Source organism: Naegleria fowleri (assembly GCF_008403515.1).
Source record: "Naegleria fowleri strain ATCC 30894 chromosome Unknown tig28, whole genome shotgun sequence".
NCBI lineage: Eukaryota > Heterolobosea > Eutetramitea > Acrasida > Naegleriidae > Naegleria > Naegleria fowleri.
This window is the reverse complement of record NW_025407960.1, coordinates 600,744-616,396: the sequence shown is the minus strand read 5'-3', so window position 1 is coordinate 616,396 and position 15,653 is coordinate 600,744. Positions and strand designations below refer to the sequence as shown.

Below are 15,653 nucleotides of genomic sequence, written 5' to 3'. Positions count from 1 at the left end.
GATGATTTTCAAGTCTTCAAAATCAAAACATATCAGTTTTGACTATTTAAATAGTAAAAAAAATAGTATAACTTGTTCATTGATGACCTTAATTGTCTGAACATGAATGTGCGATTTCCATGTATGCATGAGAAACTCAGATGGATTCCCTGTTACTATGCTTGAGAACTTTCTTGAGTTTCTCAGAGGAATTTGAACAGTGCTCGGTTACAAAAAAATGTCTTCATCATCGAATGGTCATCTATCATCGGGAGCAGCCTCCATTGTTGGAAGGATGATGAGTGGCCGTATGGATCAAGAATCAAATTCTCAGTTGAAAAAACAATCATCATCAACACAGCTGGGTCATGTATCTGCTTCGGAGGAAATGAATCAAATTCAAAAGTATTTCAAGGAGGATCCATATTTAAAATTGTTTGTGGAGAATCAAAACTCATCAGATGAGCCTCTATCATTTGATGTTGCAAATTATTTGAAAAACAAATTGAAAGAAGAGGATGATCAAACAAGCGTAAAATCACATGGCTTGCTAGATTCCGAGATTTCAAAACTTCATGAAGGCATTTCTGTGATTGATAATCAAATTTTCAAAATTTTCGAAAAACAAAGCTCTCAACTCGAAGATGATGAGTTAGAATTTAAGAATTTCTTGTCAAAAACATTGGGTGATGAGCTAAAGAACACGGAAGAAACAGATATGTCTCTCGTTTATCAGTACCAAAATACAATTTCTGGAAAAGGCTTTTATAAGAGCATCTTTGAAATACAAAAGCTTGAAGATGACTTAATACAAGTGAAGAAAAACGTGGAATCACTACAACATTCTGTGTCCAAGTAGGTTTCACGCATTTTGCCCATTAGTTATTTTAATTAGTTTTAATTTCCTGCTAGACTCCAATCAAGCTTGGGATCGAGCTACACAAATTTAAACACTCGATATAAGCAACTGTACAACATATTTGAAACAATTGAACTTCTTCGAAAAGTGTACACCTTCTTGTCTCTGGTTTCCAAGCTAAGAAAGAGTTACAGCGGTTACAGCTCTGAGCAGACAAATTTATTTAACGTTTCTCAATATATTTATGATTTGGGTGAGTACAAAATTGGTATTGTGAAAATGAACTGAACATATATATACTGTTTCATAGAACAAATCATCAAATCAAAAGAGTTGGAGAAAATTAATATTGTTGAGAAAGAAATTCCCTATGTGAAAGAAATCACTATAGAGATGAAAAATGAAGCGTTGAAATCCATCAAGGAAGGAATGAAAAACAAGCAACAATCGTTGGTTGCCACTGGTTTACAAGTGTTCTTTAATTTTGGAATTTTATCCGAGACAGTATCTGAGATTGTGGACCAGCAATTAAATACAGCAGTTTCAGGCATAAAATCAACCATTAACCAAAAGGTCACAAAAACCAATGAAGGATTTAGAACTCAATATTTAGTTCAGCTTAAATCAATGTTGTTTGATGTAGAGACCAACTTTGCACAAGTCCACCACTTGGATATGGTTGTTAAGAAAAAACGAGATACATTGACTCAGGTAGAATTTTCATCGATACTCAAAGAACGTGGAAATGATAATTTCTTGGAAAGTTTTTGGAAGTCGATAGCAGAAGCATTTGATGATGCCATCAAAAGGACACTCAATAGTAACAATCAAATAATTAAGGATTTATTAATCAATGAGTATCCTCAATTTAAATCAATGATGAAGGAATTCTCTAACTCTATCTCAAATTACTTGCCAATACTTACACAACAAGAATTACGACCCCAACGATGGATGACAACAGTGTTGGATCCTCTTGAGATTCGTTATTTAGGTCTGTGTTTAAATAGACTATTCGACAAGACAAAGCAGCTTTTTTCCAAAGTCAATCTTCCAAAATCAAAAACCGATTCTGGTGGTTTCAAAGGTCTCTCCTCTTCTGACATTAGAAACTTGACCTCACTAATTCAACAAGAATTAAGTAATGTTAAAACAGATACCAAGCTTTTTATTGATGTTGGAAAGAATGTTGGAAAAGCTCTTCAATTATTTTCAAACAAAATCGAAGAAATGATGATAACTGATGCATCAGCAAAAGATATTGATCTCCTTTCGGTTCTGGAGGGAAATTCTCTCAGCAATATGGCTAAAACACCATCACCCGCACAGACGTTTAATGCAAATCTTTTCACATCCATTTATTTACTTTTATCATCTACAAGAAAGGTAATCAAGACCTTTTCGAGTATTCCTGTATTTACGCGGCTAGAAATTCACTTAGAGCCATCGTTAAAGAAGTTGGATGAAGTTGCAAAGCAAATTTTGCAACCTGTATTCGATGTCATCAAGAAACAATTATTGACTGTATTACGGAATATGCATTTGTCAGAAGGAGAGTTATCGCAGAAACAGCAGCAATTGGAAATGAGCCACCTCGAAATGGGAGGAGAGTACAACTCAAATTCCCTGTTTGTAAAGCAGTTCTTCTATTGTATGAAGTGTGCCAAGAGAGTTTACTTATCCATTTATGACACTCAGCAATCGCAACAAAACATTTTCCTGCCCTTAATTGAGCAACTATACTTGTACATAACTGTGGAACTTACCTTAAAAGTGATCACATTATCGCGGACCTACCCATTGGAGGAGAGAGAAGCTCATTTCTTGTCCGTGTTAAATGATGCCAAGCAGTTACAATTAATGATTGGAGACTTTTTTGCTGATGACATTAACTATCAAACAAATGGACATTTACTTTTCAGAGCACTCCTTAAGACTCTGTTTCAAAGCGATTATCAATCAGTAGAGAAACATTTAGTCACCAACAATTTGTCATACATTGTCCTGTTGGTTCATTTACTTTTCACCAAAGTTGAAAATTCTGAGTGGATTGTTCCTCCTCATGAACACATGAACATTTCTTTACGAGAATATAGCAAATGGTGGCTCGAAATGAATCAAAAGAATGATACGGCAGTTCTACATGTCCTCTCTAAGTGTCTAGAAGAAATGAAACAAAAAGACAAGGAATCTAAATCCAAAGCAATTCCCTTCATTGAACAAGTGATTCAGCAGCAACAAGAATCTAAAGACAAACAGAAACAATAACCACCTGAGGATGAGAGTGAGCATGCGTCACCTATGTGAGAATGATGAATCAACTCCCTTTTGTGCATGAACACAAAGAATCTTTTTCCACGCTTTGTTTTGTTCCTGCAAAAAGATTCCAGCAGTCCGTCCATTCCACGGAAAGAAAAAGGATTTGAAAAAAAGCTCAAATTTGTTCATTTCTTTCACCTTCTCACCACCATCATCATCACACCGACGCATGCGCAGAATTACCCAATTTTAAAATTATTATTATTATCTACACATAATCACAAATACATTCTGCAACATGAATCGGAATTATGATAAAGAGGAATTAAATCCAACCATTCGTTTAAATCGGTCATCATCTCCTACTTATTACACTCATGTTGAAGAATTGGAGGACGATGAAGAGTTAAAAGGAAATCCAATTCAATACATGACAGCCGGAGCAATGGCCGGACTCATGGAACATGCTGGTATGTCTTGAAATCTTTCAAAATTTGTATGAATTTTGACTCAAAATTTATGTGTGTTGAACATGAACAACAACACACACACGTACACACTCTCTCATGGACCATTCCACAATTTGAAACAATGTTTTGTGAAACATTTGAAATTCTTTAGTCATGTATCCTGTTGACACCATCAAAACCTATGTCCAATCAACAAATAAGGGTATTTGGCAATCCATCCGAGCCATTGGAAGTTTGAAAAATTATTATAGTGGTCTAACAGTGGTTCTTTATGGAGCCTTACCGTCACATGCCTTTTATTTTGCAACTTATGAAGCAGTGAAAAGATTATTTCAAGGAGGTCGTGAACAACATTTTACAAGTAATGCAAGTGTGAGTGCTATTGCAGGTGTGGCAGCAACTATTGGTCACGATGGTATTGCAACACCAATTGATGTGATTAAGCAACATATGGTAGGTGGTGTGAAGTGAAATTTATTGATGTGAAATGTTGATTGAAAATTTAAATGGCATGATGGAATGATTGACATGAAATTCATTTGTACATGTTTTTATGATTATTATTTGAATGATACATGTTGCTCACTGCATGACCATCCTTTTGATTATCATATGAATTTTCAATAGCAACTTAAAGGACATATTCAAAATTACAACTTTATGGATGCCTCGCGTGAAATTTATGCCTTAAGAGGTCTAAGAGGATTCTTTGTGAGTTTACCTACCACAGTTTTGATGAACATTCCATATACGAGTGTTCACTTTGTGACCTATGAATTTGTTAAGAAGAAATTATTCGAACATGATGACCATGATGATCATGATCACCACCATCATGATCACGATGAAGACAAATGGAAACATGTCAAACATTTTGCAGCTGGTGGCCTTGCTGGTGCTGCAGGTGGTTTGGTCTCCAATCCTTTTGATGTTGTGAAAACTCTTCTTCAAGTTGGACAAGCATCGAATGTGAAAGAAGCACTTGCATTGTTGGGATCAGAGTCAGGTGGACTCGTAAGAAATCTATTCAGAGGATCGATTCCAAGAGTGGTATTCTTTACGCCCTCAGCAGCAGTGACATGGACGACTTATGAATATGTGAAATATGTGTTTAGATTATTCAATAATAGTAATAATAGTAATGGAAATCAAGAAAAGAAGTAATACTTTTGGAGATATAAATTAATATACTCACTATTTAATTCTCTCTCAATTTCAAAGAGTTGTAGTGCATGCATGAGTGGCATCGTTACTAAAATTTCCATAACAATCCAATGATTATAATAATATTCATCCCGAAAGAGAATCCATGCAAGAAAAAGACACTCGAGGCAAGATCTTGCTCGTTTGATCCCGGAAAGGAGGGTTACGGAGATTGTCCATCAAACCACTCATCACCAAAAAAACCCATCAAGCCTCTTCTCTCTCCGCGAAAAACAATTTCAATACTTCGAGTAGTACCCTCTTCATCACTTCACCTTCTTGAAGAGAGATGATGAATCCTTTCACCACAGTATCGGATGGAATTAATACAGTCTTTGAAAAATCCATTGCATGGATGATGGATGAATCCGAACCATCATCATCAGGGGTGGCAAGTGGAAAGAAGAGTCCTAATGATTCCAATAGAAACTCCAATATTTGGCAACCTCTCCATAACGATGACATGTACATGATTCGGGATGAATTTGCTCCATTCCCTTCCGAAGGCTTTGCTGCAGTGCATATGAAAGGACATGTAGATCCGAACCGATTCTATGTACATGGAGGAAAAACAAGATTCAATCAGTTCCATCATCCACTTTTGTTGTACTATGTCGAGAAATTAGATTGGAAGAGTATTTCTCTACGAATGATACAGGAGAATGAAGCACATGTGATTGAAGATTTTCAAGAGAGACCCCGAGCTCATCATACTCTCAATCAAATCAACTCTGAACATTTGTTGTTATATGGAGGTCAAGTGGGTTATAGTTCGAGTAGTATTGGAACTAATTTAAATAATTTCTTTAAACAAATTGGAAATGGGATTACAGGAAAGAGTGATGATAATTCTCAATATGATCCATATATTTATGACATTGATTTGTCACAAAATACAATTCAAAGAATTAGAACACCAGAAAATACACCCATTCCAAAACCAAGAAGGTACCACAGTGCATGTGCCTATAAAGGAATTTTATATGTCTATGGAGGAGAAGGTTTCAATGGAATATCTGGACAACAACCAAAAGGATTTGGTTATGCATTTGCTCAAACATTTAAAAAGGCCATTCCAGAACCACTTAATGATTTTTGGGCATTCAATTACAAGACAAATACTTGGACTCAATTGAAATCTCCTCCAAGACCAGGAAGATATGGTCATTCGATGGTTTTGTGTGAAAAACGAGAGAAATTTTATGTCATTGGTGGCTGTGGACTTAGTGAAAGAAATGAAGACATTCCATTTAAAGAGTTTTTAGAGTACGATATTGCCACAAATACTTGGCAAATTGCTGGAATGATTCCTCAAAAACCTGAAACTGTAGATCTGATACCAGCTCGATGGGGTTCAGCTGCTATTTTTGATGATTTTATATTTATCATTGGTGGTGAATTATTGGACAGACCACGAGGTGCTTTTTCTAAGGAACCTATTTTAGATGATGTTCTTATTTACAATATTAGAAACTTCAAGTTAACAACAGCAGGTATTGGAGCCAGTGAATGCACATTGATTCTTGCAAAAACCTTAATTTTCAACAATAGACTTGTTGTGCTTGGAGGACGAATGGGATTAACAACCTATGCAAATGCATCAATGATCTATATGAACAATACTGCTTCAAAGCCACTATTCGGTGTAGACATTGACGATTGTTCCAAACGAATGGTTAATATTTGTATATCATATCTGAAAAAGAGTGCTGCCTTAGAATTCCCAAGATTGTTCTCCAACGAATATGACACACGAGACACGCTCATGTTGCGACTAATGCTCAATTTTGATCATGGACACATTTCTGATGAGCAAGATTTACTGTCTGACCATGACACATCTCCATATTCTGTTGCTTCACTCATTTGCTACTTTTTAGAATCTCTACCAGAACCTCTCTTCACCTCTTTATTGTATAGAAAAATAATTGATACTTGCAACAACAGCTCTCAAAGTGCTCAAGAAAAGATCCAAATTCTTAGAGATGCTATCAAAGATCTTCCAAAACAGAATATTGAAATTTTTTACACCATCTCCAATTTTCTCTGTTTAGTGAGTGACAACTATCAAACATCAGAGCAGAACATTAAGGATCTATCCATCGTTTTTTCTCATCTTTTTTTATCTACGAAAATACCAAATCAACGCAGTGTTAAAGATGATTGTAGTGACAAAGAGGGTATGACTCCCAAGTTTAAAGCCACAGCATTTTTGATATCCAACCACAAAGAGTTGACCGAGGGGTTGATTGGTCCTATCAACACTGAATTGTTTGTTGCAGCAACAAGTACAGCTGTAATACCTCAAGAAATTCCACAAAAGCAAGAGTCGCTCCTGGACCTCTCCATGTAATTTATGACCTACCAAACGCGAATCACATTATTCATTCTTTGCAGCCTTTGCAATTTTCACCTTCAATAATTGTATTTGTTTTTTAAGATAATATTTTTTAGCCTCGCTTAATGAAGAATCATTCTGTAATTGAGCAGTCATTTCATCCAGCTTTGTTTGATCATCATCTTCAATCTGCTGAAACCGTGACACTGATGGAAGTTGTTTGGATGAAAGTTTGCTTTGCTCCTTAGGGATTCCACTGACGATTCTTTTAGCAGAATTTACTCTGGTAACTTTGAGCGAATCACAACTTGTGGACGAACTTTTTGGTCTAAAGGAAGAGGATGAAATGGAGATATGAAATTCAAACTGAGGCGGCCTAAAGTGATATATTAATTTTGCAAACACCCTCACTGTCCAACCTACGTTTTGTACAAATCTAATAAGGACACGTTCGGTTTTAAAATTCTATTTTTGGAAGAATCCTTTTTGCTCTTCTCGTATTTCATTTCTTCGCTGTTGGGCTGGTGTCTTTTGTTTTGACCTCGGATGTATGAGGTGTCTACAAAATGTAAATTATGTTGTTCTCTCTTGGCATAGAATTCTTTCCTTAATTTCTCATATTCTTCCTCTGGAAGGAGAACACCTCCGTCCCGATCGCCAACAATCATTCGATACTCCAGATAGGCTTGTACGTGGCGTTCGGCCTCATTTTGCACCACAAGTCGTTCCATTTTTTGCAGTGTGCGCTCGTTGTATTCCTCCCGATCGACGGAGGGGGATCGAGAGCGTAGGCAATCAGACTTTTGCCTTCCATTTTGGGCCTAACTATAAAAGTAGCAAACCAAAAAAATGTTTATTGCAGGGTGGTTTGACGAAGTTGCAGATGCTTCACAACAGCTTGCTCTATATTCTTGTCAGTCGTAAACTTGCTCAACAGCAAATCATACAACATAACCACATCAACAGCAGCATTGTGAGGAGTTCCCGGAAGATCATTGCTAATCCGAGACGAATATTGTTTCTCCAAGGCCACCCTTCCGAGTAACACTTTCTCCATCGTCCTACAATAATGAAAATTAATTTTGGGTTGATGAGAGAGACTTGTTAACGCTTTTGTGAAAAATTGCTCATCCAAACTCCATGAATGAACTAAGAATATTACATCGGCTGCTTCTCCGTATGTCAAATAATTAACAACATCAGGAATCACATTCCGAAGAAAATCACTTTTGACTAATATGGCCAGTTTGTCCTGATGCATTGTTGCAGCTTTTTGATGCCAATTTGCATTTGGTTCTGGTTGGACAAACATTGAATGTAATTGATGTGTTGACAGCAATAGAAAAGCAATTTGAATGATAGTATTGGTGTTGACATTGACTCCCATTGTCTCCAAATCCATCAACACAATATGATATAATTTGTTTCCGATTTTCATGAGATTTTGTGTTGATGATATTATCCCTTGAGGTCTAGAATGTATCACCGAAATTTTATCTTTAAATACGGACCGTAATTCATTAGGCTTATGCTTAAGCTCCTCTATTGAATTATTAGTAGTAGCATTTTCTGATTGAGAATCTTTGTATTGATCTTCTTCACCATGTGACATTGTAACTTTTCGCAATTCAACATCTCTTTGCATTTGACGAAGAAATTCTTGACATTCCATATTCTTAACCTCTTCAGCAGCTGCTTTCTGATCATATTTGTGTTTGTTGATCAAATGGTTTTTAAAGCAGCCTTTTACAAGATAAGGCTTCAATTTCTTACAATTAGGTACAGGGCAACAAAGAAAGATCCGCTTTGGAGCACAAGTATCTAATCTCAAAGTGGATTTTCTGGCATAATTTGCAATTTGTTGATTAATTTTTTCTAATTCTTTTTCGAATCCTTTAAGTTGAGAGTTTGGGCTACAGTATGGCGAAAAATCTGGAATTTTTGTCACTTTTCCACTCATTCCGTTATAATGATCAGTTAATGGAATATCAGGAAGAGAAAATCCTCGAACATCATCAGGGGCATGAAGGATACAATATATGAAAAATGTTAACAAACCCATTTGACAGAACTGTTTTTCTGTTGCTCGAGGATACTTATGTCTTACAATAGAGAAAAATAGTTCATTAGAATTTGTGGTGATACAGCTTGATCGAAGATTTGGAAAATGTGAGATCAAAGTGATGAATCCATTGATAGTGTGTATGCAAATATTTTTGTTTTTGAGGGGAACGGATTTAACTGCTCAAATCGTTGCTTAATGTTATGTAATTGCTCAACTTGACACTTATTATCATTAATGCAGTCATATAATTCTCGAATTAACGTCAAATAATTTGCTGCGGCTAATGATTGTGGAGTATTGATTGCTTTCAACTGTTCAATGACCGGTGAGCTTGTTAAATTTAAACATGCATTCTTACAGGAGGATTTTGAAACAATATCTTCAAGAGTTTCTTTGAAATACGGAAGGATACCACGACTACCTTTTGGAAACCAATTTTTGACTGTAGCTAATTCAGGAATTATGAGATTGTAATGTAAATGGTTGAACCAATTACATGGTTGATGTTGATTTCGTGCTCCGGCCATTCTGACAAAAAATTGCTTTCCTGCATAATATTTAACAAGAATCCAAAAACGTTTTGCAATATCAGAATACTGGTGATGACGCGGATCTCTACTATAATTTCGTAATTGGTCGAATATAAATTGCATGAAAAATGTATCCTCAAAAGGGTTTTTCATTTCTGGCAAACAAGGTTTACAAGTAGGTTCTGTTCTGAGATCTAATTTAACTTTCTTTTGTGGTGATTCCATCACATACTCAACATTCACTGACTCAAAATTCCAGGTTGAATCATAATGTTCTTAGGCTTGTCGAAATAATGACACTAATTCAGATTCGGTCTCAGTTAACTCTTTTGAATGAACCACTAACTTGCTAATTATTTCATACATGAGTAAAGGATACGCAAGTAAACTTTTAGGTGCGGGACGAACTCCATCAGCAATTTGTTGGAAAATAACATCTTTCTTTGAAATAATTTGATCAAGGTGGTTCATTGTAGATTGGCAATTATTGCAAATCCCGGTTGCTTTTGTGCCGAGTTGATTGCATTCAACAGATTTCAATTTGGTCCCTGTTTTAATTGCAATCGGCTTATAGTTTGCATTGAATATACAATCACCAAAAAGCAGCTCTGAATATTTATCGGATGGGAAGCCATTGCAATTAAATTTTAATTCCTGTGATGATGGAGTTTGAGGTGTTTGAAAAGTCGAAGTTGGATGAACTGTGAATGAGGATTGTTGATGTTGCCTCTTATTTCGATGCTTTACAGCACTGGGTCCGTTGTGGAACTGCATTTTTTCGCCAATTGCACTTTTTAAGTTAGGCCCAATATGGAAGGAGAATCTTTGATTGCGTTGCTAGTAGCTACGCTCTCGATCCCCCTCCCCGCCGATCGATCGATGACAACCAGTGATGGAACTCCATCTGCAAAAAGCAAATTAAAAGCACATTCGCTTTATTTCATCATGGAAGAAAAAAGAGAATTGATCATGGAACTCAAACCCGTTTGACTTTTGGCGGACTTGACTCCAAAATAAATAGACGCAATCTTATCAGTATAGAGCTCCTTAAAACTAGCATCTCTTCTAGTAAGCTCGGATTGATATTTGTTTGTGATGTATGTGAACAGAGCTAGGTTATTCTTTTCAATGGAAAGAAGTAAGAATTTCACAAAATTCAAAAGTGGAGTTGCAGTCTCCTTTTCAGTTTTTTCAATAAGCAGCTTGTAGACTTTTCTTGCCATTTCTTCCTTCTTGGCACATAATAATTGTAATACTGCCCGAGTAATAAATAAATCAAATTCTGATTTTTCTCCTTTTTTCATCCATTCTGAAATCATGGCAGAAAACTCATCAGGAGAGTTGGATTTCAAAAAGTTTTTGTTACTTTCTTCATAATTTCCTAATGTAAAATATAGTTTTCCCAATTCCATGTGAATAAAAGGTTCTCCGTGATTATCGGAAATTTTCGGAACTTGAGATTGAGCACTCCACGTAACTACCTTCTCCAAAAATCCAATCATTCTTTGAATATCTTCTTTTGGTGCATTGTCTTCCAATTCGTGATATAACTCAATAACATGTTTGATAATATCTGATATTTGTGTTGAAATCAATGGAAAAATGTCGGAATATAATTGTTGATATTTAACAACAGGAGCAGAATATACATACCTATTGCTGCTATCTGATCGTCCTTTATGGCATATTTATGAGTGGTGGATGCATCCATTTTAGTAAACATTGAAACTAAATATTTCGCTAGATCAATCATGAGAGCTACTTGTTTATATTGATGCATCTTATTAATTCCCGAAAGTAAAATCTGAGCACATTTATCATATTTCTCTTGTTTATATGTCTTGTTATAAAGAACCACAAACATTTGTTGTCCTTCATAGAATTTTCCTTCCTCACACAAAGTTTTCAGTTGTTCGACATTCATTTTTTTTTAGAGAGAAAAAAAAATTGGAAAATTCCGAAATCCGAAACCCACAAATTCCATTCGAGAGGACAGCCACAGAGCAAAACACAAGATTTGTTCAAAATATTCAATCCTATCATGGTGAAAGAAAATGAAAAGATGGAGCATGGATCAACAATAATGATCAAGCCCATTCCAAATGCCGCCATTTTCTCATTTACAATTTTTGAAAAGTAGAAAAAAATGTCCATCTTAGATTTGGATGATTTTGATGACGAGGATTTTGAGGACTCATCAGTGGATCACTCCGAAGAGGGATCATGGAGAAGTAATAAGAATAGCGAACAGCAATTATCAGCCCGAAGCGAAAATCCATCATCTCATCACCAGCACGAAGAAGAAAATCCTCATGAAATTGAAGATCTAGATCCTATGATGTTCGGAGGCATAGAGACACATCATAATAGTGTAGAAGATGAAAATGAAAGCAATGAAGAAGAGGAACAAAATAATAATACCTCAAAAGATCCTCCTAACATTGTTGACCTAGAGGACTTTGAATTGAGTGACGACGAACAGACGTTGTCCAACGTTGAACATCACCAATTAGAAAGCTCAGCTCAAAACAAAGTGGTTGAAACAAAAGCAATAATGGAAGAAAAACATAGAGATGAATCATATTTGGAAGATACTGAGGATTTTGATGAATTCAGTGAGGAAGATCAAGAAGTTACCGTTTTACATCCTTCTTCGGAATCTATTAAGGGGGTAGTGGAGCAGCCTCAAACAGAGGAGAGAAAAAAGGAAACAAGATATAACATTCAAAAACAAGATAATCATATTCAAAAAGATACATCGGAGCGTTGTGAAACTCAACAACACGACCGATTAATAGAAAAAGAGAAGACTCAGTGCATGATGAATGTGTTACCGAAGCAGGAACTTTCAAAAGTAGAAAACAGTGACCAAGAGAAAAAAGAGTTACGCCAATCTAAAACATCTCCCAAACACCCACCAACGGAGGTTGAACCATCTTGCAAGATCTTCAAGGACAAACCAGAATCTCTCTTTATGCCTCACAACGACAACAATCAAAAGGTCACCGAAATAGAAATGTTGAAATCCAAAACATATGCACCTATGATTAAGATGATAGAGGAAATATCAGATCCATTTGTAAAAGTCAAAACAGCTTTCGAATCAACAGAAGACGAAAAGTGGAACAATGTTGTTTTCAGAAAATACGGTGTTGAATCAACAATGACAGAAACCCTTTCAAAAAAGAGCTCAAGACAGAATATCGATCTTAGAGACGAAAGTATCTTTCATTTAGTACTTGGTTTGTTTTATACTGTAGGTTTTTATGATGTACTATGATGATTTCTTACCAAATCCTTAGAACGGTTTTTCTCTAGCGACAGAAAAAAATAGATTTCAAAGTTCCTTCAAAAAACAAACGCCCAGAGTGACAGAGAAGACTGAATATGCATCATTCAGCAACACAACTACCACTCTAAACACAACTATTTCTAAAACAAGCTCAAAGCCACAATCATTTGATCATACATCACTTTTTTCTCAACACTTCAAAGACAAAGGAAGCCTTTCGCAGGTGTTAGAATTGTACTTATTAGAATTTCTAGAGAAAAATAAGGGAACACTTAGGAGTAATTTAATTTTTATTTTAATGAGCGAATTAGTGGCAATTTTAAACACTATTTCTTTGTATTTCTATTCCACTATTTCTCAAGAAAGTAGTGTGAACATTCCATCTTTCTCATATAGAGGACCAGAACTAAGCTGCAATATTTTTGAGACGTTCATGTCATGCTTTCCTTTTGTTCAATTATCTACAAACAAGTATACCTTAGAACACTGGCTGAGTTTAAGCCATATCAACGAAATAATTTATACTCTCTCCAGAATCCTTAAAAGCCGCTTTTGGAATTTTGATTTTAGACCTAACTGTGATCTTAGCCATCTCAAGTTGGATGCCAATTTGCATGTTTTTGACGCTCATTTACCTCAACCATCATCAAATTCCAATATTTTAGAAATACCCCTCAATGAATTGATGTATCTTCAGAAAAACATGAAACAAGAGCAGGATTCTTCGACACAACAAACTCCCATAGAAACACTTGAAACACGACTCAAAAATTCAATTCTCTTCGAACGAAACTGCAACGGTGTTGAAAAGAACTTGTTTGCTAAATACCAACCTTCCCTTGTTCAAACTTGTTTGGATGAAGTTCTGAATGAAATATTTTCTGATAAATGTATTATCAACACCATTCGTCAAAGGGTGGCAGAAAAAATTGATCAACTTTGAGAACCTTGAGATACAACATAAAATCTAACTATTTACTGTGTGATAGAAGGTACCTTTTCAAAAGGACATCACTTGCCAAAAGTTTGAAGGAGTTTAGCACGAAACTTGTCATTCTTTGCTGCTGTCACTGTCACAAAGAAAAAAAATTGCGGCAAGAGGTAACGCCCTTCTTTGAGTGTCCATCCGTTCATCGTCATCACGAAAAACCAGTCATCATCATCATCATCATCTAGACTTGTCTACAGACATCATCATCAGTCTTTCACTCGTTACACATTTTCATATTCTTGGTGATATTAACAACACTTCACAACAACAACAATACTCTCTTTCCCTAATCATCATCATGAGTTCGAACGACTCTGTACAAAGTAAACTTACTCTTGAACATAAAGAAGAAGTTGGTGGATTGACAGGAGGTTTCATTGAACCTACCGATCGATTCACAAGAAAGGAAATCCTTCAAATGGTCAACCAATTGAGTCAAACTAGAGTTTCTATTCAAGTGGTTTCCGGCAATCAAACCAAACAAGATTTTGATGTTCAATCCGGTCTTCAACTTCCTCACTGCAATTTGTCTGGTCTTGATTTGAGACATTTGTGGTTAAAACGTGCCAATTTCACAGGAAGTAATTTGGAAGGAACAAAATTTGATGAAGGACGATTGGAAAGTGCAACATTTGAATGGGCAAATTTGAGAGGAGCACGTTTTGTGAAGGCAGATTTGAAGAAGGCTAATTTAAAGGTGAGTGTGAATCATCAAGTTCTTGATTGTTTTTGTGTGAAATCATATATGATGTTGTCATTTATGATGATGAAATGGTTGTTATCATCCGCCCGCGTGATGATGAAATTTTGTTGTGTGGTGCTGCTACTACTACTAATTTCGCTGCCACTTCTTCATCACACCAACCACATTTATATATTCCTATCACTGTGTGCACGGTGTGATGTATCGATATGATCTCCTCTCTCAACAACACATTCTGCGACCATTTGCGATGCATACCCTATATACGATCTTAATTTTGAACAAACACCTTTTGATAAAATCATGACGTGATGGTCCTTTCCTTTTCCCTTACGTGCACACATGCATGATCATCATCATCACCATGACAATCGTCATGACCACCTTTCGAATTCGCTCTCTTTCTCCACTTCCTGAACGCGCACCCAAAAAAAGAATGCTGACTTACGTGGCGCCAATTTGGAAGGAGCTGATTTACAGTTCGTGAGCTTGAAGGGAGCACGATTGGATGGATGTAATATGAGAAATGTAAATTTGCAATTTTCTGATCTGGGAGGATGTAACTGGAAAGATGCTGATACAACAGGTGCTGATTTGAGGAATTGGTAAGTGAAATGATTTCTTATGAAATTATTTTGATGATTATGATATTGATGCAACCACACCATCACGAATATATTTCATCATGTTGGCAAATTATTGGAATGTTGTTGCGTTCTCTTGTTGGATTTTAAAAACAGCTATGGTGATAACGTGAAGGAAAGCAAAAACTTGTAATTCGCTCACGATTACACATAAAACCCATCATCATGATGATCATTTCGGTGAGAATTAAATGTATCATATTCTGGGTCTAACACGTGCCTCTCTCAAAGAATGAAACACACCTATATTAATGCAATAAATTGTTCAAGTACAGTTTTTGCACAAGCCATAAATTGCCTGTTGTTCCTATTCGGATGAT

The 15,653-nt window shown here is 35.9% G+C and overlaps 9 protein-coding genes across 9 annotated transcripts; 5 read left to right on the top strand and 4 right to left on the bottom strand.

Annotated features, from left to right (window-relative positions):
• Nucleotides 1–217: 217 nt before the first annotated feature.
• Nucleotides 218–3,106, top strand: FDP41_002101 (uncharacterized protein; the record flags this gene model as incomplete). Its single annotated transcript, XM_044705260.1, has 3 exons — nucleotides 218–834; nucleotides 892–1,091; nucleotides 1,149–3,106. 3 exons carry the CDS (start codon nucleotides 218–220, stop codon nucleotides 3,104–3,106), a joined length of 2,775 nt encoding a protein of 924 aa, XP_044563744.1.
• Nucleotides 3,107–3,395: 289 nt separating this feature from the next.
• Nucleotides 3,396–4,731, top strand: FDP41_002100 (uncharacterized protein; the record flags this gene model as incomplete). Its single annotated transcript, XM_044705259.1, has 3 exons — nucleotides 3,396–3,567; nucleotides 3,719–4,020; nucleotides 4,195–4,731. 3 exons carry the CDS (start codon nucleotides 3,396–3,398, stop codon nucleotides 4,729–4,731), a joined length of 1,011 nt encoding a protein of 336 aa, XP_044563743.1.
• A 328-nt stretch (nucleotides 4,732–5,059) lies between these two features.
• FDP41_002099 (uncharacterized protein) lies at nucleotides 5,060–7,123 on the top strand (the record flags this gene model as incomplete). The annotated part of the gene is made up of 1 exon (XM_044705256.1): nucleotides 5,060–7,123. One exon carries the CDS (start codon nucleotides 5,060–5,062, stop codon nucleotides 7,121–7,123), a length of 2,064 nt encoding a protein of 687 aa, XP_044563742.1.
• A 27-nt stretch (nucleotides 7,124–7,150) lies between these two features.
• On the bottom strand, nucleotides 7,151–7,839 carry FDP41_002098 (uncharacterized protein; the record flags this gene model as incomplete). Its single annotated transcript, XM_044705255.1, has 2 exons — nucleotides 7,151–7,484; nucleotides 7,532–7,839. The coding sequence occupies 2 exons, from the start codon at nucleotides 7,837–7,839 to the stop codon at nucleotides 7,151–7,153; spliced, it is 642 nt and encodes a 213-aa protein (XP_044563741.1).
• Nucleotides 7,840–7,961: 122 nt separating this feature from the next.
• FDP41_002097 (uncharacterized protein) lies at nucleotides 7,962–9,928 on the bottom strand (the record flags this gene model as incomplete). The annotated part of the gene is made up of 2 exons (XM_044705254.1): nucleotides 7,962–9,255; nucleotides 9,342–9,928. 2 exons carry the CDS (start codon nucleotides 9,926–9,928, stop codon nucleotides 7,962–7,964), a joined length of 1,881 nt encoding a protein of 626 aa, XP_044563740.1.
• Nucleotides 9,929–9,979: 51 nt separating this feature from the next.
• On the bottom strand, nucleotides 9,980–10,477 carry FDP41_002096 (uncharacterized protein; the record flags this gene model as incomplete). Its single annotated transcript, XM_044705253.1, has 1 exon — nucleotides 9,980–10,477. The coding sequence occupies one exon, from the start codon at nucleotides 10,475–10,477 to the stop codon at nucleotides 9,980–9,982; it is 498 nt and encodes a 165-aa protein (XP_044563739.1).
• Nucleotides 10,478–10,638: 161 nt separating this feature from the next.
• FDP41_002095 (uncharacterized protein) lies at nucleotides 10,639–11,627 on the bottom strand (the record flags this gene model as incomplete). Its single annotated transcript, XM_044705252.1, has 2 exons — nucleotides 10,639–11,276; nucleotides 11,357–11,627. The coding sequence occupies 2 exons, from the start codon at nucleotides 11,625–11,627 to the stop codon at nucleotides 10,639–10,641; spliced, it is 909 nt and encodes a 302-aa protein (XP_044563738.1).
• Nucleotides 11,628–11,849: 222 nt separating this feature from the next.
• FDP41_002094 (uncharacterized protein) lies at nucleotides 11,850–13,938 on the top strand (the record flags this gene model as incomplete). The annotated part of the gene is made up of 2 exons (XM_044705251.1): nucleotides 11,850–12,959; nucleotides 13,006–13,938. The coding sequence occupies 2 exons, from the start codon at nucleotides 11,850–11,852 to the stop codon at nucleotides 13,936–13,938; spliced, it is 2,043 nt and encodes a 680-aa protein (XP_044563737.1).
• A 346-nt stretch (nucleotides 13,939–14,284) lies between these two features.
• Nucleotides 14,285–15,466, top strand: FDP41_002093 (uncharacterized protein; the record flags this gene model as incomplete). Its single annotated transcript, XM_044705250.1, has 3 exons — nucleotides 14,285–14,683; nucleotides 15,125–15,294; nucleotides 15,430–15,466. 3 exons carry the CDS (start codon nucleotides 14,285–14,287, stop codon nucleotides 15,464–15,466), a joined length of 606 nt encoding a protein of 201 aa, XP_044563736.1.
• Nucleotides 15,467–15,653: the final 187 nt, after the last annotated feature.